At 42.7% G+C, this 25,883-nt stretch overlaps 1 protein-coding gene across 4 annotated transcripts in view; it reads right to left on the bottom strand.

Annotated features, from left to right (window-relative positions):
• The window catches only part of tesk2 (testis associated actin remodelling kinase 2), a 143,720-nt gene that overhangs the window by 100,618 nt on the left and 17,219 nt on the right, over window positions 1-25,883 (bottom strand). For all 4 annotated transcript variants that reach the window (XM_068037036.1, XM_068037037.1, XM_068037038.1 and 1 more), the window contains one exon: window positions 8,384-8,674. In XM_068037036.1, coding sequence (XP_067893137.1) covers window positions 8,384-8,599 — 216 coding nt within the window. In that variant the 5' untranslated portion in view covers window positions 8,600-8,674. The remainder of the gene's footprint in view (window positions 1-8,383; window positions 8,675-25,883) is intronic.

Genomic DNA, 25,883 nt, shown 5'->3' with positions numbered 1-25,883 from the left:
TGATTCATCAGCTGAGGGAGAGACGCAAGTGGTAATCCACAGATTTCCTTGCCCATGTTTGACGATGCCACAAAGCTTCATGGGTTCCAGAGTTAATGTTGAGGACTCCCAGGGCCACTCTCTTCCAACAGTAAACCACTGTGCCACTACCTATGGTGGGCCTGTCCTGCTGGTGGGATAGGACATACCCAGAGACAGTGATTGAGGAGCCTACGACATTGACTGAAAAGGTATGATTTGATGAGTATGACTATATCAGGCTGATGCTTGATGAGTCTGTGGGACAGTTCTCCCAATTTTGGCACAAGTGCCCAGATGTTTGTGAGGACGACTTTGTAGTGTCGACAGAGCTGGGCGTGTCTTTATGTCGTCCGGTGCCTAGACAGATACAATAAAAAACAGGAAAACTGGATGGACCATAAGGTAATGGTTTCATACAACTGAGTGGCTTGCTAGGCCATTTCAGGGGGCAGTTAAGAGTCAAGTACATTGCTGTGGCTCTAGTGTCACATATCAGACAGCAGATTTCCTTTACTAAAGGACTCAGTGAACCAGATGGGTTTTTAAATGACAAATAGTTTCATGATCACCATTACTGATACTAGCTTTTTATTCCAGATTATACTAATTAAATGAATTCAAATTCTTCAGCCTCCATGGTGGGATTTGAACTAGAGTCTCCGGAACATTAGTCCAGATTTCTGGATTACTACAAAAGCAAAATACTGCAGATGCTGGAAATCGGAAATAATGTTGGAAATATGTTTCATGTTGGAAAATGTTTCATGTTGGAAATACTCAGCGGGTCTGGCAGTGTCTGTGGAGAGAGAAACAGAGTTAATGTTTCAGTTCTGTGACCTTTCATCAGAACGCTGATGCAAGATCAGAGACCTGAAATATTGACTCTGTTTCTCTCTCCACAGACATGCCTGATTTGAACATTTCCAGTATTTTCTTTTTTTACTTTTGGATTACTAGTTCAGTGACATTACCATATTCATGCTGCATTACTCTATGATTCTATGATTTTGATTGTCATAGAGTGATACAGCACAGAAACAGGCCCTTCAGCCCATCATGTCTGTGCTGGCCATCAAGCACCTAACTATTCTAATCCCATTTTCCAGCACTTGGTCCGCAGCCTTGTATGCTATGGCATTTCAAGTGCTCATCTAAATACTTCTGAAATGTTGTGAGGGTTCCTGCCTCTACCACCTCTTCAGGCCGTGTATTCCAGATTCCAACCACCCTCTGGATGAAATTTTTTTTTCCTCAAATCCCCTCTAAACCTCCAGCACCTTACCTTAAATCTATGCCCCCTGGTTATTGACCCATCCGCGAAGGGAAAAAGTTTCTTCCTATCTAACCTATCAACACCCCTCATAATTTTGTATACCTCAATCATATCTCCCCTCAGCCTTCTCTGCTCTAAGGAAAACAACCCTAGCCTTTTCAGTCTCTGTTCATAGCTGAAATGCTCCAGCCCAGGCAACATCCTGGCGAATCTCCTCTGCACCCTCTCCAAAGCAATCACATCCTTCCTATAGTGTGGTACCCAGAACTGTACACAGTATTCCAGCTGTGGCCTAACTAGTATTTTATACAGCTCCATCATAACCTCCCTGCTCTTATATTCTATGCCTCAGCTAATAAAGGCAAGTATCCCTTATGCCTTCCTAACCACCTTATCTAACTGTGCTGCTGCCTTCAATGATCTATGGACAAGTATGGATATTGCTACGGATCAGCTTCAGAATCCTGGTAAAGGACTGTACTTGTATTCCCATAGTGCCTTTCACAACCTCAGGATTCCCAAAGCATTTTTCAGGAAATTAAGTACATATGAAGTGCACTGTTATAATGTAGGGAACATGGCAACCAATTTGCACACTGCAAGGTCCCACAAACAGATAGCGATGAAATACATGAAAAGCTTCTGACTTTTTTTTTGGTGGTGGAGGCGGTGGTGGCAAGTGATAAATATTGGCTAGGATACCAGGAGAACTCCTTTGCCTTTCTTCGAATAGTGCCATTTGATCTTATTCCTTCCAACCAAGACCCCAATTTAAATGTCTCATCTGACAGCAGCAACTCCAAAAATGCAGCATGCCTTCAGTGCTGCATTGAACGGTCAGTCTCCATTGGGACTTGAACTCATGAACTATTGACTCAGGATGCTATCACTGGGTCAAGACTCCATCTGACTCCAGGGACTGACGTATGCATTTGAATAGCTTTTTTTTCTTTTGGGCCTCCTTATCTCGAGAGACAATGGATACGCGCCTGGAGGTGGTCAGTGGTTTGTGAAGCAGCGCCTGGAGTGGCTATAAAGGCCAATTCTGGAGTGACAGGCTCTTCCACAGGTGCTGCAGAGAAATTTGTTTGTTGGGGCTGTTGCACAGTTGGCTCTCCCCTTGCGCCTCTGTCTTTTTTCCTGCCAACTACTAAGTCTCTTCGACTCGCCACAATTTAGCCCTGTCTTTATGGCTGCCCGCCAGCTCTGGCGAATGCTGGCAACTGACTCCCACGACTTGTGATCAATGTCACACGATTTCATGTCGCGTTTGCAGACGTCTTTATAACGGAGACATGGACGGCCGGTGGGTCTGATACCAGTGGCGAGCTCGCTGTACAATGTGTCTTTGGGGATCCTGCCATCTTCCATGCGGCTCACATGGCCAAGCCATCTCAAGCGCCGCTGACTCAGTAGCGTGTATAAGCTGGGGATGTTGGCCGCTTCAAGGACTTCTGTGCTGGAGATATAGTCCTGCCACCTGATGCCAAGTATTCTCCGAAGGCAGCGAAGATGGAATGAATTGAGACGTCGCTCTTGGCTGGCATACGTTGTCCAGGCCTCGCTGCCGTAGAGCAAGGTACTGAGGACACAGGCCTGATACACTCGGACTTTTGTGTTCCGTGTCAGTGCGCCATTTTCCCACACTCTCTTGGCCAGTCTGAACATAGCAGTGGAAGCCTTACCCATGCGCTTGTTGATTTCTGCATCTAGAGACAGGTTACTGGTGATAGTTGAGCCTAGGTAGGTGAACTCTTGAACCACTTCCAGAGCGTGGTCGCCGATATTGATGGATGGAGCATTTCTGACATCCTGCCCCATGATGTTCGTTTTCTTGAGGCTGATGGTTAGGCCAAATTCATTGCAGGCAGACGCAAACCTGTCGATGAGACTCTGCAGGCATTCTTCAGTGTGAGATGTTAAAGCAGCATCGTCAGCAAAGAGGAGTTCTCTGATGAGGACTTTCCGTACTTTGGACTTCGCTCTTAGACGGGCAAGGTTGAACAACCTGCCCCCTGATCTTGTGTGGAGGAAAATTCCTTCTTCAGAGGATTTGAACGCATGTGAAAGCAGCAGGGAGAAGAAAATCCCAAAAAGTGTGGGTGCGAGAACACAGCCCTGTTTCACACCACTCAGGATAGGAAAGGGCTCTGATGAGGAGCCACCATGTTGAATTGTGCCTTTCATATTGTCATGGAATGAGGTGATGATACTTAGTAGCTTTGGTGGACATCCGATCTTTTCTAGTAGTCTGAAGAGACCACGTCTGCTGACGAGGTCAAAGGCTTTGGTGAGATCAATGAAAGCAATGTAGAGGGGCATCTGTTGTTCACGGCATTTCTCCTGTATCTGACGAAGGGAGATCAAGAGTGCCAAGCCTGCTATACTCTCAGCACTACATGAACTGCTATGCCTGTGCTGGGACGAGGGAGCAGTACCCCAGGACATGCGCGATGCCAACATCATCACCCTCTATAAAAACAAAGGTGACCGCGGTGACTGCAACAACTACCGTGGAATCTCCCTGCTCAGCATAGTGGGGAAAGTCTTTGCTCGAGTCGCTCTGAACAGGCTCCAGAAGCTGGCCGAGCGCGTCTACCCTGAGGCACAGTGTGGCTTTCGTGCAGAGAGATCGACTATTGACATGCTGTTCTCCCTTCGTCAGATACAGGAGAAATGCCGTGAACAACAGATGCCCCTCTACATTGCTTTCATTGATCTCACCAAAGCCTTTGACCTCGTCAGCAGACGTGGTCTCTTCAGACTGAATAGCTTTACCACTATAATATGTTATTTCCAGCATCAGAATACAATATAAATTAAGCCTAAAAATATCAGAAATTTCCTAGACTGCTCAGTAATTTATGGAATAAATCACCATTCTAAGAATTTGATTTCTAAAAGTTGCCCATCAAAATCTATAGGTACTTACTACAAACTTTCAAGATTCTGAAGGGGCTTGGCAGGGTAGACACCAAGTGGTTGTTTCCGCTGGTTGGGGAATCTAAAATGCGGGGGTGCACTCTCAGGATAAGGGGATGATCATTGAGGACCAAGAGGAGAAATTGCTTTACTCAAAGGGTTGTGAAACTTTGGAATTCTCTGCTCTGGAGGATACTGGATGTTCCATTGTGGAGTATATTTAAGTCTGGGATAGACAGATTTTTGGTCTCTCAGGGATGTAATGGATATGGGGAGCAGGCGGGAAAGTGGAGTTGAAGCCCAAGATCAGCCATGATCGTACTGAATGGCGAAGCAGGCTCGAGGAGCCATATGGTCTACTCCTACTCCGATTTCCTATGTTATGTTCTAGGTGAATTGAACAAAAGATACTATTTATATTAAATATTTCAACCATAACTAATTTTCCCACTTCTGACCTTTAGCTGAAACTAGAAGAGAGTATTTTCTTTTGGAGCTAACCCATCTAGTTCACTAATGTCCTTTAGGGAAGGAAATCTGCTTTCCATGCCGGGTCTGACTTACATGTGACTCCAGACCCACAGGAATGCGGCTGATTCTTAAATGCCCTCTGAAATGGCCCAGCATGCCACTCAGTTCAAGGGCAATTAGGGATGGGCAATAAATGCTGGCCTAGTCAGAGATGCCCAAATTGCACAAACAAATTTTTTAAAAATGCTAGCAGCTACCAATGCTGTCAAATTTAAGTCCGATATCAGCTGACAAACATTAATTCAGTTTTTGATGTCTCAAGGCATCCCATGTGATCAATGCTCAATTCAAAAACAAGCAAATTGCTCATTTAAAAATGTTTACAGGATTACCTAATCTTTCCTGATTTACAAATTCATGGGACCACTGCATGAAACCTATTGTGCTATGTACCTCAATACAAAAAGAATTAAAACAGATTTTCAAGTCATTAATATGGTATTCATCGCAATGCCACATGCTAATTTGATGTATTCTTTGTAACTGGCAAGGTGGACCAAAGTGGATTTGTGTACAAAATAGATGCACTTGTTCAAGCATGACACTGTGGGGTGTTGTTGGTCCAGCTGTTTCAATAAAGCAGATTCATAGAATCCGAATTAACAGCACAGAAAGAGGCCATTTGTCCCATTGTGCCTTTGCCAACTCTCTGATAGAGCTATCTAATTTATCCTAATCCCATGCTCTTTCCCTACATCATGGAATAAGTGTCCCAAACTATACTTGTAACTTGTATGCAATGCCAAGTTTAAAACTCAGAAGCTCAGCTTCGATCTAAAAAAGGTTGCGTTTGCTGACAATGCAACCACTAGGTGGCGCAGTACTGGCACATGCGCAAATGCAGCCTTATCGACAGACACATCACTGTCTGCAACGTCTCAAGCAGCTGCCTGTAATAAAGATGGCGCTGCTCAATTTAACGCAACAAAACACCCTCACCCCTCAATGGCTGCGATCACCGTCTCCACCCCCAACAGTACCCTCTTGCGATCACCGCATTCAGTTTCGCGCTCCCTCCCGCCACTTTACACTGCTTGCCATTCCATCCCGCCGTTCTCTCCTGCGCCCAACTGGTCGCCCTTCCTTCCCGCCACTCACTCCCCAGCTCACCGCCTGGAATAGCGGCCGGTTTTTGGCGGGGCGGGGCGGGGGGGGGGGGAGCAAGCGGGGTGCTGGCGGTGAGGTGGGAAGCAGCGGAATGGGGCGGCCAAATGGAGCAGCAAGCAGGCGAGCTTGAGAGAGAACAGTGGAAGGGAATGGGGAAGAGAAGTGGCAATTGAGGCAGCTTTCCAAAACTCATACTGGAGACGGACGTCCTTGTGCATGATGACGCATTCGTGCGCATTTGTTCTGGCAGGCTGGCAAAGCCCGGGTGCATTCCGCGCATGCACAAGGATGAACGCATTCCACGCACGTGCGCAGTTCAGACCGCAGTGATGATATTGACACTTGGCTGTGTTGTCAAGAGACACACTGAAAAGAAAATTGATGCTTACCACACAGATGGAAGAGTTAAGGAAAACAATAGAAGACACATAAAAGCTCTGAGGCCCACTGTGTTTCATTACTTTGCTGTGCAATGGGTAGTCAAGGAACACTGCCACGGACTCAAGACATTACTGTTGCTAATTCAAATTTGCATTCACATGAAAACATTTTCCAGAAAAATGTGCACTGATCACTTTGCATAGCATAACATATTGATCACGTGATTATGAAATCACTGGTTATCTTAAACAGTACACTGCTTCCAAATGTCATGTTACGAATGAGTGATGGAACGCTAGTTCAACCCACATTCCATTGAAATGGCACTGTGATTAAATACAGATGGAGTTTTTTTTTATTCGTTAATGGGATGTGGGCATCACTGGCTAGGCTAATATTTACTGCCCATCCCTAACTGCCCTTGAGAATGTGGTGGTGAGCTGCCTTCTTGAACCACTACCGTCCTTGAGGTGTAAGTACACCAATAGTGCTGTTAGGAAAGGAGTTCCAGGATTTTGACCCAGCGACAATGAAGGAACAGCAACATAGTTTCAAGTCAGGATGGTGTGCAGCTTGGAGGGGAACTTCCAGGTGGTGCTGTTCCCATGCATCTGCTGCCCTTGTCCTTCTGGATGGTAGAGATCGAGAGTTTGGAAGGTGCTGTCTAAGGAGCCTTGGTGAGTTGCTGCAATGCATCTTGTAGACGGTACACACTGCTGTCACCGTGCGTCGGTGGTGTAGGGAGTGAATGTTGAAGGTGATGGATGGGTGCCAATCAAATGGGCTGCTTTGTCCTGAATGGTGTCGAACTTCTTGTGTTATTGGAGTTGCATCCATCCAGGCAAGTGGAGTGTATTCCAGCACACTCCTGACGTTTGCCTTGTAGATGCTGGACAGGCATTGGGGAGATTGGTCATCAGTCTATACTTTCACAGCAACTAATGCCCTGTTTTACAGCAGCATTAGCTGAGTCTAAGAAGATATGGCCCAGCCATAGAAGGAAGGAAAATTAAATTTCATGAATTCCTTCATTTTCTAATTTTAGCTAAAATTAGCTTTAAAAAAAAGGTAGAGGGCATAAAACAGTGCATATTACAAGCAGAAATCAGTAATAGATCATTTACTTATGTTTACAGCCCTGCTCCCCCATCCTCCCCACCACCAAGAAAGATGATCAACATCAGTAAATTGTTCGGGGGAGAAAAAGGTAACTTGTGATCCTCAAGCCATTAATCAGCATCTCCTATAGCATTTCGCAACTGCACAGTCAAATCAAAAAGTTACTCCAGATCAGACCAGGAGCTAAGCTAAGGGAACAAAAGAATGCTCTTGCAGAGCACCAGCACAGACACGATGGGCTGAATGGCCTCCTTCTGTGCTGTAACCATTCTATGAAAATTACCAGCACAGTGACAGAACTGAATAATACTCAGCAAGTTTTCAAACCAGGGAGCATGGGTGTACTGGCTAAGTCATAGTGCAACAGGAGAAGGAAATAGCAGTCCAGAAACACAATGGACACAATAGTTTACAGTAGGTATTAACACAGGAAGCAAGTTGGCCACAATAACCCAGCTACCAGGGCAATTTCAGAAACAGTGCCAATAGGCTGCAAGAGATAACTATCATTTCACCAAAAAAAAAGATAGAAATAGATAAAATTTTAAGAATTCTTTCAGGTTAGTTTTTCAGGGCCTGGTTGCTGAAATTCATTCCTTAATTCAGTTTCCAATAATATATATCCTGATCAAAAGCAATGAACAAAGCAATCACAATAGTATGCCAAATGGTTTGAATATCACCCAGGAGCCAAGTAATTAAAGCACTTGCTTTAATCTACTATAGACAACATTAACCATGCTTTTCTTAAGTTTCATCAGTTCTGATTCAGGTTTTTAAAATATTTCACATAAGGAAGCCAGGCTTCATTCTTCTTGCTCTACAGCAAATTACACAGTATTACAGCCATTGAGGTGCATGTATTTGTGTTCTTCATTCTCCATTCCCCTCTCTGCTCTCCAAAGAGTATGAATCAACAGTGCAAATAAGGAAGGGAAAGGCAATTCAAAAATATTTCACAAGAGATTATAGGTCTTTCACTGCCAGTTATGTTTTACAGAATGTGAGTACTAACATGCACTAACTAACCTTGTAAACTTCAGAGAAAAAACCAGATCCTATTTTTTCACAGATGAAGTCATCAAGCCGAGTAAGTCTGGAGACAGCACTACTCAGGGCTCTGTAGGATGAAGGGAACACTGTCCCTGTTTGAGCACCACCACCTTCTCTATTGCCATCAAGATCCTCCAATCGCTCATGTCTTGATGGTATGCCTGCTATCGAATTCCTTTTGTTTCGATCCATTCCAAAGAGTTTAGCAAAAATGGCTTTCACATTTTAGCATCCAGAATCCTTTTCAATGATTTAGTTGGAGTCAAACTGAAGGGAGAGAAAAAACATACATTTAGTAATTCAATAAAAAGTCAACTGACTTACCTATTCCCATAACAGCAATAAAACATAAAATTACCACTGCTTTGGTTAGCAAACTAGTAATGAAAAATCTGAAAGGAAGCCTTTACACCTAACATTGAGACAACTTTCCCCCTCGAGATCAACAGCCTGTGAACATAAGTCACTGGACATCAATTTATAAAAGAATAGAATTGTCTTCAATATTAGCATTAAACTCTAGTGCCAGGATAACGGTGTTCCTAAGCTCCTCCAGAATTCCTCACAAAGTGCTCAGGAGACTTGCTATTTTTCTATTTCATGCACATTTATTCCTATTGCTGCTGCAAATTCACTCTCATTTAAAAATTCTAAGATGTGAGTCTGTAACTCGGATTCTTTCATGAGGAAAAGTGCTAAACTGAGGTCTGCCACTTCGTATTAGGAATGGACAAGATGTCATAGCTAGAAGATGGTCTCATGTCCTTAGCAGTTGGTTCAAAAGCAGCATTAACATGGAGCCCTGGGAGCCTGTTGCCTGTTTTTCAATACGGAAGGGAATATACCAATCACACATATATGCACCCCTACATTCACCTTTAAAAGTTTGTATTCCATCAGATATGCTGACAATTAGAGTCATAGAGAGATACAGCACTGAAACAGGCACTTCAGCCCACCGAGTCTGTGCCGACCAACAACCACCCACTTATACTAATCCTACATTAATCCCATAATCCCTACCACATCCCCACCATTCTCCTACCACCTACCTACACTAGGGGCAATTTACAATGGCCCTGCAAGTCATTGGCTATGGGAGGAAACCGGAGCACCTGGCGGAAACCCACGAGGTCACAGGGAGATTTTGCAAACTCCACACAGGCAGTACCCAGAACTGAACCTGGGTCGCTGGAGCTGTGAGGCTGCGATGCTAACCACTGTGCGCATTGTTCAAGTAAAGTTTTTGAAAATAAGGACAATAGTCCTATGCCAACGTAAACTTAAAAATTAATCAAATGCTACTCAATGTAATTACACAACTGCACTTCAATATAAAGAATGCTGTCCACTGACGCTATTCAGTGAAGGAAAGTCACAGCAACTGAACTCCTGCTCCAGCAATTTCTCAGACATAGAACAACTGAATTCTCTTCCCCCAACAAACAAAATCCAAGGAGTCCATAACCAAAGGACACAGATTTAAACTAATTGGCAAAAGAACCAAGGCCGGGAGATGAACAGAATTTATTTTTTATAAAATGCTGCGAGTGATTATAATCCGGAATGCATTGTCTGAAAGGGTAGTGGAAGCAGAATGAATGGCAAATTTCAAACGGAAATTAGGCATACTTCAAAGGAAAAAATTTGCACGGCTATGGGGAAAGAGCAGGAAGTGGAACTAACTGGATAGCTCTTTCAAAGAGTTGGTACAGGCACAATGGGCAGAATCACCTCCTTTTCTGCTGAATCCCTCAATACCCTTACTTAACAAAATCAACCGGAGTCTTAAGTTTCAATTGACTCAGCACCCACAGCCTTTTAGAGAATGAATAACAGATTTCCACGACTGCGTGGAAAATGTGCTTTTTTTTTACTCCTAAATAGCCTACCTCTAATTTCAAGATTGTGCCTCCATGTCCTAAAATCCCCCACCAGAGGAAATAGTTTCTCTGCATCAACACTATCAAATCCATAAATCATTTTAAGCACCACAATTTGATCACCCTTCCACCTTCTAAACTTGTGAATGTAAACCAAATTTATGCAACCCTCCTAATTCAATGCTTTAAGCCCAGTATCATTCTGGTGAACTGGAGATGTACCCCATCCAAGACCAATATATCTTTTCAGAGATTCAGTGCTCAAAACAGAATGCGGTATTCCTGATGTGGTCTAGCCGAGGGTCTGTGCAATCAAATCATCGCTTCCTCACATTTGTATTCCAACCCCTTGAGATAAAGGCCAACATTTCATCAGTCTTTCTGATTACTTTTTATACTTAAGCAATTTGTGTACATCTAACATCTTTTATTCTTCCACAGCTCATAGTCTCTTACCTCCCCACAGCTCCCCGTGTCTCACTATAAACAAATCACAATTTGTCTTTCTCAATCCAAAGTGGATGGCCTCACACTTCCCCACATAGAACAGCACGAGATACAGATCTGCCCAGATATTCTGCATGTACCTTTGTAACTTTCTGCTCCCATCTAGTCAACATACTATGCCTAACTTAGAGTCATCTGCAAATTTAGACATACAACTATCTATTCCTTTATGGAAGTCATTGATATTGTGCCTAGCAGAAGCCCCAATTCAGGACCCTGGTGAATGCCTCTTAAAATGCCAATCAGAGCATTTCCTTTATCCTTATTCTGTCTTCTATCCACCAACCAATTACCAAACTATGTCATAAGGTTCCCCCCATTTCCAAGTACTTCCACTTTTTCTAATAATCTCCTCTGCAGAACCTCATCAAATGCCTTCTGATATAGACAACATCCATAGACACCCCACCTCCCCCCCCCCCCACCCATCCACCATTCCTCCTTCTCCAATGATAGATTGCAGTAACTCTTCCACAACTGAAGTTAAACTGACAGTTCTATAGCTACCTAGTTTCTTCCTTCTTAACTAATGGATCTGTACTTGCCTAGTAGCTTATTCCTCCCTCCCTTCTTAAATAATCAAGTGACATTTGCAATTTTCCAATCCAAAGGCACAATTCCGAATCCTAAAATCTCCCATTATGACCATATTATCTTTGCTAAATACTTCCATGATCTCCATATTTGTAGATCCTCCCATTCCAACTGCTGCATCATCTCATCATCCAGCTCAGCATCTTGCTACAGGGCAAAACAATAGGAATTTTTAAAAAACACAAGAGCAACAATACTTCTCTGAACCCAGGAGAGATCATTTTTTATTTTCAGTAAGGTATGCTGTACAAATGGCAAACAATTCCCATGTTTAAGAGTCTCCAAACAAAGGTAAGAAATCTGGATGCGAAAAATATTTTACCCTACAAAGAATCCACTCTCTTTCCATTATCTCCAAGGAGCTTAGGCACAGATAGTCAGAGCAAAGGACCTGAAGTGTGTGGTGTGATGCAACTGATGTATAACCAGCTTAAATAGTATTGTACAAAAGAAATTGTTAACTACAGGCGTGATTACAGCAACATCTCTTTTAGTTATATCCACAAGCAGAAAACACCTTACACACAATACAGCTAAATGTACTTCACATGTATATTTACTTAAGATCCAACATCCAGTACTGGATGAGCATAAATTTCTTCCAATTAAATATTGGAAAGACTGAATCCATTGTTTTCATTCCCTGCTCCAAACTATGTTCCCTAGCTACCAACTCCATTCCTCTCCCTGGCAACAGATTGAGATTAAACCAGTCTGTTCACAGACTTGTTTAGTTTAGAGATACAGCACTGAAACAGGCCCTTCGACCCAGCAAGTCTGTGCCGACCATCAACCACCCATTTATACTAATCCTACACTAATTCCATATTCCTACCACATCCCCACCTGTCCCTCTATTTCCCTACCACCTACCTATACTAGGGGCAATTGCTAATGGCCAATTTACCTATCAACCGGCAAGTCTTTGGCATGTGGGAGGAAACCGGAGCACCCGGAGGAAACCCACGCAGACACAGGGAGAACTTGCAAACTCCACACAGGCAGTACCCGGAATTGAACCTGGGTCGCTGGAGCTGTGAGGCTGCGGTGCTAACCACTGCGCCACTGTGCCGCCCCATGGTGTCATTTTGACCCCAAGATGAACTTCCGACCACAAACCCGTGGCATCACTAAGTCTGCCTATTTTCACCTCCATAACATCACCCGTCTTCATGCCTGTCTCAGCTCATCTGCTGCTGAAATCTTTATTCATGCCTTTGCTGCCTCTAGATTTGACTATTCCAACAGACTGCTAGCTGGTCTCCCATATTCTACCCTCTGTAAACTTGAAATGATCCAAAACTCCTCTGCCCATGTCTTAATTCACACCAAGTACCATTCAACTATCATCCCTGTGCTTTCTGTTCTACATTGGCTCCCGGTCAAGCAACATATTGATTTTAAAATTCTCATTCTTGTTTTCAAATCCCTCCATGGCTTCTCAGCTCTCCCTCTCTCTCATCCAGCCACACAACCCTCCAAAATACCTGCGCTCATCTAATTTTGGCCTCTTGACCATGCCCACTTTTAATCGCTCCACCTTTGGTGGCAGTGCCTTCAACTGCCTAGAGCCCAAGCTCTGAAATTCCCTCTCTGCCTCGCTTCCCTCCTTTAAGACACTCCTTAAAACCTAGATCTCACAAAACTTTTGGTTATCTGCCCTAATATCGCATGTGGCTCAGTGTCATATTTTGCTTTAAAATGCTTCTGTGAAACGCCTTGGGACGTTTCATTATCTTAAAGGCGCTATATAAATATGAGTTGATGTAACATTTACCACCAATCAGTATGACATTTTACAGTCATTCCCTTTCATTACAGTTGGAATTCTGGCATAAATTAATCATGCGCAGCATGTCTTAGTGCAGATTGTAGATTTTTGTCCAGCAGTTACAGGAAGTACTTTGTTTCAAAGTGGTTGCTGAGAACGTTGACACACACAAGACTGGCCTCAGCCACCCCTGCTCTCTGTCCAGAACGCAGTTGGATGCTGTTTGGCTATTGCCATGACGTGTCCTTGGAGAGGCTCATTAGCTTTCCTCTGTTGGTCTGGAACAAATTATTGGTCAAGCTGATCTCAGTAACATCGGACATCCCCCCTCTCTGTAAAATACTGCTGGTGTTTCCATGGTAATGTGTTAAACCATGTTAAACACCAAATTCCAAGATAACCAAACAAGCAAGTAACCATGGAAGCAAAGCACACAGGACAATTTAAAAAAAAACACCCACACAAGCTGCTTTTGAGTCTTCCATGCTACCAACAAAATACACAAAAGATTAAAGTACATATGATTATGCCATATAAATGAATTGAAATCACATGCCAACAATTTGGAATTCCAAATCATCACATTCTGAGCACTTCTTTCATGTATCTGAATGAAATTTATTACCTTGGCTAAGTCACAACTAGTATCAATTTAGCCTCTATCGAGGTCACCAAGGCAAACATTTTTCAGGTCAGTGCTTCACGGCTTATCCAAATTGTACAAGTATTTGACATTTACTTCAAGTGCTGCAGTAGAAACTTTTGTAGAGTAAATTTTACTCCTTGGAAAGTTAAAAGCTAAATTTGTGATCTGAATACTTTAAGATGTCAAAATTTGTATAAAATTATTAATACTCTTACAGCAGATCTGGTAGGCTACATACCAAATCCACTTTAATGGAAATATACCAAATGGACGCAATTATGACATACTGCAATTTTCTTCTCTCAAGTGGGATTGCAGTATACCCTGGTTAGATACTTTTACCTATAATTCTTCTGTCATTGCCATCCTGTACCTAGGTATTAGCAGACCTAAGAAAATTCTAAAGGTGGCTCACATGTTTAATTTTTCCTGACTTTTCTTATGGGGGGAAAAATATTTTCACTGTTAAAGTACTGGTGTCTTCCAAAGGTCATGAAATCCACAAATGATGAAACATGATCACAAAAATCACATATTATCCTGTTATGACAATACCAGATCACACCAAAGCAATGCATCAACCTGCCATCTCCATACAGAGGAACATGAGCAGGCCATTCCACTCTTCATGTCTGTTTTCGCCAGTCGATGAGATCATGGCTAATCTGCATCCTAACTCCATCCAATGACATTGGCTCCATATCCCTTCATAACAAAAATCTAATGATCTCAGATTTAAAATTAATTAACATAGTATTTACTGTTTTGTTCCACACTTCTAACACCCTTTGTATAAGTGTTTTCCAACTTCTCTCCTGATTAGCCGGGCTCTGATTTTAAGGTTAGAATTCCCCATTACATTATCTGGTCATCATCGCAGTGTTGCTTTGGGAAAGCTTGCTGAGCACAAATTGGCTACCACATTTCCTACATTACTACAGTAACTACACTTGAAAAGTACGTCATTAGCTGTAAATCACTGGGGACGTCCTGTGGTCATAAAAGGTGCTATAAAAATCCAAGTCTGTCTTTCTTTACCATTGGACTATGATTTTGGGTCAGCTACACAAACATTCCTGAAACTTCTAACTGAAACACTGGTAGCATTTCACCGCTGCAGGAACAATTATGCAGAAGGACCTGAAATGTTCCTTCACTCAAAGCAACTTGTGTCACTCCATATAGCTAAACTGCCAGAGGCAAAAAAAACTTCAGAATAAAAAACACAAAATAACATAGCTAACAATGTGCTTTATTCAGCAGGTCAAATTTTTATACAAGCTATTCCATAGCTAGAATCAAAATAATTTTGTAGGTAATACCTACAAGCACTGCCCCAGCCGAACAATTTACTTACATCACAGAGAAATCATAGAAAATTTAAAAATTGATAATTGTGGTTCTATACTACTGGCACAAAGTGAAAATGTAGGTCTGTTGTACAGGAAATACAGAAATACTACTTAGAGAAAAGTGCTACACGCAGTAACAACCTTGGGAGGCTCGCCACAAAAGTGATAATGTTCTATTTATATCACAATACTGTAATATAAATTAAGTAGCATACAATGGCCCAAGACCCATTCAAAGGGGAATTTCGAGAAGCAAAGGTAAAAACAGCACTACTTGGTGTTAGGACTTTTGTTTTTGGCCACGAGCAGACTGAACTCAGTCCATTTACACAGATCAGCAATGCAATTTGATATTATTTATCTATCTGGACCTTCCTCGGATGTCAGAAGAATAAAGTTGCAACTGCAATTTTGTAGTAACTTTTTCAAATGTTTCTGAATCCAACTGCACAATAAGGCAGACAGATGGAGTTAAGATACAGATCAGCCATAATCTAAATGAATGCCATAACAAGCTCAAGGGGCTGAATGGCCTACTACTGTTCCTATGTAGGACAAAGTGAATTCAACACCACAGGAATCAGAACTTAAATTGAAGCTATTCCATAATATAAATTGGGCATTAACTATCCTACAAAGCAACATCTGTTTATTTCTATAAATACAACAATACACAGCAATGAAAATCTAACACTGAGGGCATGTCACCTCTCCACTAAATGGTACACAGAACATGGAAACATGAAAAAGAGACAAAGAAAATACCTATCTAAAAACATGCTAAAAACAGCAGTGGCCTCAAGCAAACATTCTTTATTTAAATACTAATATATAGCATTTATCATTGGTTTCAACAAAATTTCACAATAAAGTATTTACTATAAATATCTGTACTTAAAGCCAATGTCAACAGACTTCTCATTAAAAATTGGTTTCACTTTTATATCCAAGAGGTACTGCATTTCAAATTTTTAATTGATGCCATTTCATATGTATACAATTCTACATGAGGAGTAGGACAGACAGAAATAAAACCCCCATTTTTACACACGACCTTGAAATACCCTTGACGTAGACTCTTGCAAAACACCTAAATTTGGAAAAGCAACTTTGTACTATAAAATGGAGTCCAGAAAACCAAATACCACGAGTCAAAATGACCTGACATAAGCTGTAGTACTCCCTTGTCTTTTATATTTACATAGCTTGTTATTTTACAACCATTAAAGAAACACAACAAACCGTTCATTAAAATTACTGAAGGCCCATTCTAAAACAAATTTAAAATATTCCGAAGAAGGGTCACTGACCCGAAACGTTAACTCTGCTTCTCTTTCCACAGATGCTGCCAGACCTGCTGAGTGATTCCAGCATTTCTTGTTTTTGTTTAAAATATTCTTATGTTGCCTGAAAACTATAAGAGAACACGAGTACATTTTTAATCATGATGTTAAAATAGATAAACCAAAAGCTTTCATCTTTTAAACACAGTTCCTCTTTAAGATGCCCATCCTCAGAGTGGAAACGAATAAATTCATCCCACTTTCTCTTCTCTCAGAACTCACGCCAGAAAATTTCTTTCCCCTCCCTTACAACTAAAATCCAAATCTCTCTACTGCTTGAATTTAGAACAGCAGCATGGAACTTACTTACACTGCATCAGTATTGTTTAAAGTGACTATATATACTACAAACTACCAACTCAAATTCTTACCCAGATTATGCTTAACCCCTCAGTTAAATTATCTCAGCTACTGGTTTTCTGTCCATTGTTCATTATACATAACTTGCATTTATATTGGGGGGGGGGGGGGGGGAAAGAGAGAGAGAAGGGTGGGAGAAGAATAAAAGGGAAGGTCTGTGATTGGAACATTCACACTGCACAAGTGCTAAGCAATGACTACCTAACCATCACCTCTTGACATTCAACGGTATTACCATCATTGGATCCCCTACCACCAATACCCGCGTTATCAACATTGACCAGAAACATCACTTAAATAGCCATAAAAATATTGTGGCTACAAGAGCAGGTCTGAGACTGGGAATTCTGCACCAAGTAACTCACCTCCTGACTCCTCAAAGCCTGTCCAACATCAACAAGGCACAAGTCAGGAGCATGATGGAATATTCTTCACTTGACTGGATGAGTGCAGCTCCAACAACACAAGGAGTTCGACACCATCAGGACAAAGCAGCGCACTTGACTGGCACCCCACTCTCCACTTTTAACGTTCACTCCCTCCACCACCGGCACAGTGGCAGCAGTGTGCACCGCCTACGAGATGCACTGTAGCAACTCCCCAAGGCTCCTTCGACAGCACCTTCCAAACCCGCGACCTTCACCCCTTGGAAGGACAAGGGCAAAAGATGCATAGGAACACCACCACCTGCAAGTTCTCCTGCAAGCTACACACCATCCGAGATTGGAACTATAATCGCCGCTCCTTCACCGTCGCTGGGTCAAAAACCTGGAATTCCCTCCCTAATTGCAATGGGGATGTATCTACACCAGAAGGACTGCAGTGGTTCAAAAAGCAACTCATCAACACCTTCTCAAGGGCAATTAGGGATGGGCAACAATTGCTAACAATGCTCACATCCCACGAAAGAGGGAAAAAAAAGGGTGGAGGGCAGGAAATTAAAATAACAAAAGGTTTCATAGTGCAAGGCCAAAGGAGTGATCATGGGACAAGTAAAGGAACAAAAAAAGAACGGTCTACAGGATGTGTGGATAGCAGGATCCCGAATAGCTGCCATCTGAAAGTAAAAGAAATAAGAGAGAAATGATATATATAAAAAAAACAAAGAAACACAAAATAAAATGCAGGCAAAGGTTATGATGTAAAATTGTTGAACTCAGTGTTGAGTCCTAAAGGCTGCAAAGTACCTAATTGAAAAATGAGGTGCTATTCCTCGAGCTTCATTGGAACATTGCAGAACAGGTCAAGGACAGAAAAGTCAGTGTGGCAGCTAAGTGGAGAATTAAATGACATGCGACTGGAAGCTGAGGATCATGCTTGCTGAGTAAACAGAAGTACTCTGCAAAGCGGTCACTCATTCTGCATCTGGTCTCACCAATGTAGAGGTGGCCACGTTATGAGCAGTGACTATAGTATACTAAATTGAGAGTAGTACAAGTAAATCACTGTTTAACCTAATGAAAAGGGAGAAGATAAAATGACAGGTTCAACATCTCCTGTGCTTACATAGAAAGGTGTCATCGGAACATAGAAGCATAGGAAAGAGGAGTATGGCATTCAGCCCCCAAGCCTCCTCTGTCATTCAACTAGATCATGGCTGATCTACTACCTCAATACCATTTTTCTGCACTATCCCCTTGATGCCTTTAATATCTAGAATTGATCTCGGTCTTGAACATACTTAACAACTCAAGCTCCACCACCCACTGGGGTAGAGAATTCCAAAAATTCAGCACTCTGAGTTACGAAATTCCTCCTCATCTCAGTCCTAAATGGTATACCCCATATTCTGAGACTGTGTCCCCTGATTCTAGACACCCCCCACCCCCGCAGCCAGAGGAAACATCCTTCCTGCATCTACTCTACCCTGTAAGAATTTTGTATATTTCAGTGAGATCACAGCTCATTCTTCTAAACTCTCTCTTTGCTTCTCTTATTTGCTTTTTCACTTCCCCTCTGACTTTCTATATTCAGCCTGGTTCTCAAAAGTATTTTCTACCTGGCATCTGTCATAAGCACACTTTTGCTTCTTTATCTTAATCTCTCCTTCTTTCGGTCATCCAGGGAACTCAGGATTTGTTTGTCCTACATTTCCCCTTCAAGGGAACGTAACTTGACTGTGCCCAAACTAGCTCTTCTTTGAAGGTAGCCCACTTTTCAGCTATTGTTTCTCCTGCCAACTTTTGACTTCAATTTATTCACCCTAGTTCCATTCTTACCCCACTGAAGTTGGCTTTCCCCCAGTTAAATTATTCTTACTTTGGATTGTTCTTTTTCTTTTTTCAATGTTAGACTGACTCCATACTTTGTGCAGCACCGAACGGTCTCCTTCTTTGACATTAAATAAACGACTCTTGACTCTCTCTCTCTCTCTGTCTCTCTCTCTCTCTCCCTTTTCCCCCCTGCCCCCCACCCCCCCCCCCCCCCCCACAGTCTCTCTCTTTACCCCTCTCTATCTGTCTCTCGGTCTCCCGCTCACCCTTCTTTTTATATCTCACCCGCACCTCCACCCCCATGTCTCCAGTGTTCCCCAATCCCCGCCTCTCCCTCAGTTGCAGAGTGCAACGCTTAGCAGATTGTTGGTCAGTTGTTTTAAAAACATCGCGCTGTCAGTTTCACAGCCGACAGCTACTGACTTCAGGAACACCGGATTCCCAACACACTCTTGGTTTTCCAGTCAGCTTTTTAAAAAAAAGATCAGAACCCGCCGGCAAACCAGTGTCTGTTGGGAATCCGCTTTTCCCAATGTCAGCAGCTGTCAGCTGTGAAACTGATAGCGATGTTTTTAAAAAGGCCACTCTGTAAGAAGACAACAGAGAGAAATTTCTCATATCCAGTCACGGTGAGGATGAGGAATGGCCCCGGCAACATTTTACTCACGGGCCGGATGGAAACGATTGGCGGGCCAGATGTTCTAGGAACTCTTGCCCCTCACTTACACTACTAACTCTCATTTACACCACCACCATCCCAGTCTGTGTTTGGATAATTAAAGTCCCCCATTATCACTATCCTACAATTTTTGCACCTCTCTAATTTCCTTGCAAATTTGTTCCTCCGTATCCCCACTAGCTAGAGGCCTATAGACAACACCGAGCAATGTATAACAAAATCAATAATCACATGGACAAATGCGGGTTAATTAAGGAAAGTCAACATGGATTTCTTAAGGGGAAATCATGTTTAACTTGGAGTTTTTTTGAGAAGGTAACAGAAGGTTGATGAGGGCAATGCTGTTGATGTGGTGTACAGACTTTCAAAAGGCATTTGATACAGTGCCACACAACAGACTTGCGAGCAAGGTTATAGCTCATGGAGACGGAATTGGCTGAGTGACAAGAAACAAAGTAGTGTTAATGGATGTTTTTCAGGCTGGAGGAAGGTTTGTAGGACTTACCCAGCAATCAGTGTTGGGACAATTCCTTTTCCTGATGTATATTAATGATCTAAACCTCAGTGTAGAGGGCACAGCTTCAAAGTTTGCGGATGAGACGAAACTTGGAAGCATTGCGGACTGTGAGGAGGATAGCGTAGAACTTCAAAAGGACATAGACAAGTTGGTGGAATGGGTAGACAGGTGGCAGATGAGGTTCAATGCAGAGAAATGTGAAGTGATTCATTTTGTTAGGAAAAACGTGGAGAATTCTAAAAGGGGTACAGGAGCAGAGGGACCTGGGTTTATATGTGCCTAAGTCATTGCAGGTGGCAGGACAGGTTGACAGAGTGGTGAATAAAACATACAGTATCCTGGGCTTTATTAATAGGGGCATAGAGTACAAGAGCAAGGAAGTTATGTTGAACTTGTATAAGACACTAGTTCAGCCTCAGCTGGAGTACTGCGCCCAGCTCTGGGCGCCGCATTTTAGGAAAGACACGAGGGCAGTGGAGAGAGCACAGAAAAGATGCACGGGAATGGTTCCAGGGATGAGGAACTTCAGTTATGAAGATGGATTAGAGAAGTTGAGACTGTTTTCATTGGAGAAGGCAGAGAGGCGATTTGTTAGAGGAATTCAAAATCATGAGGGGTCTGGACAGAGTAGATAGAGAGGAACTGTTACCACTCGTGAAAGGATCAAGAACAAGAGGGCACAGATTTCAAGTATTTTGTAAGAGTAGCAAAAGTGATAGGAGGAAAAACTTTTTCACGCTGCATGTGGTTAAGGTCTGAAATGCACTGCCTGAGAGTATGGTGGAGGCAGGTTCAATTTGAAGCATTCAAAAGGGAATTAGACTGTTATATGAAAAGGAAGAATGTGCAGGGTTGCGGGGAGAAGGCGATGGAAATGTAACTGAGTGAACTGCTTTTGCAGAGAGCAGGTGTGGACACGATGGGCTGAATGGCCTCTTTCTGCACTATAACAATTTGGTGATTCTGTAAACTCGAGAGAATACACGTCCAGCTGCCTCAATTTCTCCTCACAGGACAAGCCCGCCATCCCAGGAATTAATCTGGTGAACCTTCAATGCATTCCCTCTATGACAAGTATATCCTTCCTTAGGTAAGGAGACCAAAACTGCACACAATACTCCAGGTGCACTCTCACCAAGGCTCAACAACTGCAACAAGACTTCTTTATTCCTGTATACAAATTCTCTTGCAATAAAGGCCAACATACCATTTGCCTTCCTAATTGCTTCTGTGCAGCTGCATGTTAGCTTTCAGTGACTCATGAACAAGGACACCCAGGTCCCTTTGGAAATCAATACTTCCCAATCTCTCATCATTTAAGAAATACTCTGCATTTCTGTTTTTCTTACCAAAATGGTTTGCTGATGACACAAAGTTAAGTGGGAATGTGAGTTGTGAATATACAAAAAGGCTTCAAGGGGATTTAGATAGACTAAGTGAGTGGGCAAGAACATGGCAGATGGAATATAATGTGGAAAAACATGAGGTCATCTTGGAAATATTACATTTGGTCCCCACATCCAAATGATTGATATAGATTATGAATAGCTGGGGCCCAAGCACCGATCCTTGCTATACCCTACTAGTCACAGCCCGCCAACCTGAGAATGACCCTTTTATTCCTACTTTCAGTCCACTAAACAATTCTCAATCCATGCTAGTATATTACATCAACCTCATGTGCTCTAATTTTGTTTACAGACCTCTTGTGTGGGACTTCATCAAAAGCCTTCTGAAAATCCAAATGCACCACATCCACTGGTACCCCCTTATCTATTCTGCCAGTTACATCCTCAAAAGATTCCAACAGGTTTGTGAAACATGACTTCCCTTTCATAAATCCATGCTGACTCTGGCCAATCCTACCATTATTTTCTCAGCGTCGAATTATCACACCCTTTATAATGAGAAAGAAAAATTCCAAGGGTGGGACCCGCCATCCGTGGTTAACGAAAACAGTTAAAGATAGTATCAAACTTAAAGAAAAAGCCTAAAATTGCACAAAGATGGGAGGCAGGTCAGAAGATTGGGCAGAATATAAAAAACAGCAAAGAATGAACAAAAGATTGATAAGGACGGTAAAATTAGAGTATGACAGAAAGCTAACTAGAAATATAAACACAGATACTAACAGTAACTGTAAATATTTAAAAAAGAAAGAAAAGTTAACAATGAGTGTTGGTCCCATAGAAAGCGAGTCTGGGGAATTAATAATGGATAATAAGGAGATGGCAGATGAAGTGAACAGATATTTTGCATCAGTCTTCACTATTGAGGATACAAGTAACATCCCAGTATTATCTGTAAGTCAGGAAATGGAAGGGAGGGAGGAACTCAAGAAAATTCAAACCACCAGGGAGGTGGTACTGCACAAATTGTTGGAGCTGCAGGCTGACAAGTCTCCGGGTCCTGATGGACTTCATCCTAGGGTCTTAAAAGAAGTGGCTCGTGAGATAGTTGATGCATTAGTTTTCATTTTCCAAAATTCCCTAGATTCAGGGAAGGTTCCATTAGATTGGAAAATAACGAATGTAACTCCTTTATTCAAAAAGGGAGACAGAAAGCAGGAAACTACAGGCCAGTTAGCTTAACATCTGTCTTAGGGAAAATGTTAGAAGCTATTATTAAAGATGTTATAGCAGGGCATTTAGAAAAATTCAAGGTATTCAGGCAGAGTCAACATGGCTTTGTGAAAGAGAAATCATGTTTAACCAATTTATTGGAGTTCTCTGACGGAGCTACATGTGTTGTGGATAAAGGGGAACTGGTGGATGTATTGTACTTAGATTTCCAGAAGGCATTTGATAAGGTGCCACATCAAAGGTTATTGCACAAAATAATAGCTCATGGTGTAGGGGGTAACATATTGGCATGGACAGAAGACTGGCTAGTTAACAGGAAACAGAGTAGGGAAAAATGGGTCATTTCCTAGTTGACAATATGTAACGAGTGGCGTGGCACAGGGATCTGTGCTGGGGCCTCAACTTTTCACAATTTATATAAATGGCCTGGATGAAGGGACCAAAGGTATGGTTGCTACATTTGCTGGTGGCACAAAGATAGGTAGGAAAGTAAGTTGTGAAGAGGACATAAGGAGGCTACAAAGAGATATAGATAAGTTGTGAGTGGGCAGACCTGGCAAATGGAGTATAATGTGGGAAAGTGGGAAATTGTTCACTTTGGCAGGAAAAATAAAAAAGCATATTATCTAAATGGAGAGAGATTGCAGAACTCTGAGATGTAGAGGCATCTGAGTGTCCAAGTGCATGAATCGCAAAAGGTTAGTATGCAGGTACAGCACATAATTAGGAAAGCTACTGGAATGTTATCAGTTATCACAAGGGGAATTGAATACAAAAGGTAGAGAGGTTATGCTTCAGCTACATAAGGCATTGGTGAGACCACATCTGGAGTACTGTGTACAGCACTGGTCTCTTTATTTAAGGAAGGATGTAAATGTGTTGGAGGCAGTACAGAGGTGGTTTACTGGACTAATACCTGGATGGGCGGGCTGTCTTACAAGGAAAGTTTGGACAAGCTGGAATTTAGAAGAGTAAGAGGCGACTTGATTGAAACATACAAGATCCTAAGGGGTCTTGACAGGGTGCATGTGGAAGGACTGTTTTAAAATAAGGGGTCATCCATTTAGGACAGAAATGAGGAGAAATTTTTTCTCAGAGGGTTGTGAGTCTTTGGAATTCTCTTCCTCAAAAGTTAGTGGAAGCAGAGTCTTTGAATATTTTTAAGGCAGAGGTAGACAGGTTCTTGATAAGCAAGGGGGTGGAAGGTTATCAAGGATAGGTGGAAATGTGGAGTAATCAGTTCAGCCATGAACTTATTGAATGGCAGAGCAGGCTCGAAGGGCCAAGTGGCCTACTCCTGCTCCTAATTCGTATGCTCGTAAACCAGTTTCTAGCATTCTACCTGCTTCTGATGTCGAGTTAACAGGTCTGTAGCTCCCTGTTTTCTCTCTCCCGCCATAGAAAAGAAAAGGGGGAGTTGGCGGTGCCTGAGGAGTGGACCAGAGTATTGCAGAGGGAATGGTCCCTTCAAAATGCTGAAAGGGGAGAGGAAGATGTGTTCGGTGGTGACATCATGCTGGAGGTGGCAGAAATGGCAGAGGATGATGCGTTGAACGCCAGGTGAGGACGAGGAACCCTATCGAAATGCTGGGCGGGAGGGGAAGGGGTGAGAGCAGAACAGTATGAAATAGGGCCCTTGACTGTGTGCCCATTCTATCAAGCTGGGTGGGGGGAATCTTTGGTTGATGAAAAAGGAAGACATATCAGAAGTGCAAGTATGGAAGGTTGCATTGCCCAAACAGATGCGATGGAGACACTGGGAAAATGGAATACGAGTCCTTACAGGCAGCGGGTTTGACGTAGTATAGTCAAGATCGCTGTGGGAGTCAGTTGGCTAATGGTGAATATTGGTTAATAGCCTATCCCCAGAAACGGAGACAGAAGTCAAGGAACTGAGGCACTTGCAACCATCTTCAGCCAGAAGTACAGAGTGGACAATGCATCTCTGTTTCCTCCTGATGTTCCCAACATCATAGATCACAGACTTCAGCCAATTCAATTCACTCCATGCGATATCAAGGAATGGTTAAATGCAATGGATACAGCAAAGGTTATGGGCCCCGTCAACATTGCAGCTACGCTCCAAAACTAGTTGCACCCCTAGCCATGCTGCTCCAGTACAGCTGCAACATGGCACCTACCTGACAAAGTGTCAAATTGCCCAGGTATGTCCTGTCCACAAAAAGCAGGACAAATCCAATCCAACCAATTACCACTCCATCAGTCCACTCTTGATCATCAGCAAAGTGATGGACAGTGTCGTCGCCAGTGTTATCAAGCAACACTTATTCAGTAATAACCTGCTCAGCGATGCTCAGCTTGAGCTCTGCCAGGGCCACTCCGCTCCAGACCTCATTGAAACCTTAGTCCAAACATGGGCAAAAGAGCTGAATTCAAGAGGTGAGGTGAGAGTGACTGCACTTTACTTAAGACAACATTTGACCGAGTGTGGCATGCAGGAGCCCTTGCAAAATTGAAGTAAATGGGAATGAGAGAGAAAACTCTCCAACAGTTGGAGCCATGCCTAGCACAAAGGAAAATGGCTGTGGTTTTGGAGGTCAATTATATCATCCCCACGACATCACTGCAGGGGTTCCACATGACACTGTCCAAGACCCAACCATCTTCAGCTGTTTTATCACTGACCTTCCCACCATCGTTAAGTCAGATGTGGGGATGTTTGCAGATGATTGTATAGTGTCCAGTACCATTCGCAATTCATCAGATACTGAAGCAGTCCATGCCCACATTCAACAGGACCTGGACAACATTCAGGCTTGGCCTGATTAGTGGCAAGTAACATTCATGCCACACAAATGCCGGGCAACGACCATCTCCAACAAGATCTAATCATCTCCCCTTGACATTCAATGGCATTACCATCACTGAATATCCCACTATCCCACCCTGGGGTTACGCAGCAAGCAGTTAGGATCTGGAATGCACTGCCTGAGAGTGAGGGCTCGGGTGAAGAGAGTTAGAAATCCAAAGAGTCACAAAGTTATACAGTACAGCAACAAGCCCTTCGA

Source organism: Heterodontus francisci, chromosome 8 (genome assembly GCF_036365525.1).
Source record: "Heterodontus francisci isolate sHetFra1 chromosome 8, sHetFra1.hap1, whole genome shotgun sequence".
Classification (NCBI taxonomy): domain Eukaryota; kingdom Metazoa; phylum Chordata; class Chondrichthyes; order Heterodontiformes; family Heterodontidae; genus Heterodontus; species Heterodontus francisci.
This window is presented reverse-complemented; position numbering and strand designations above follow the sequence as displayed.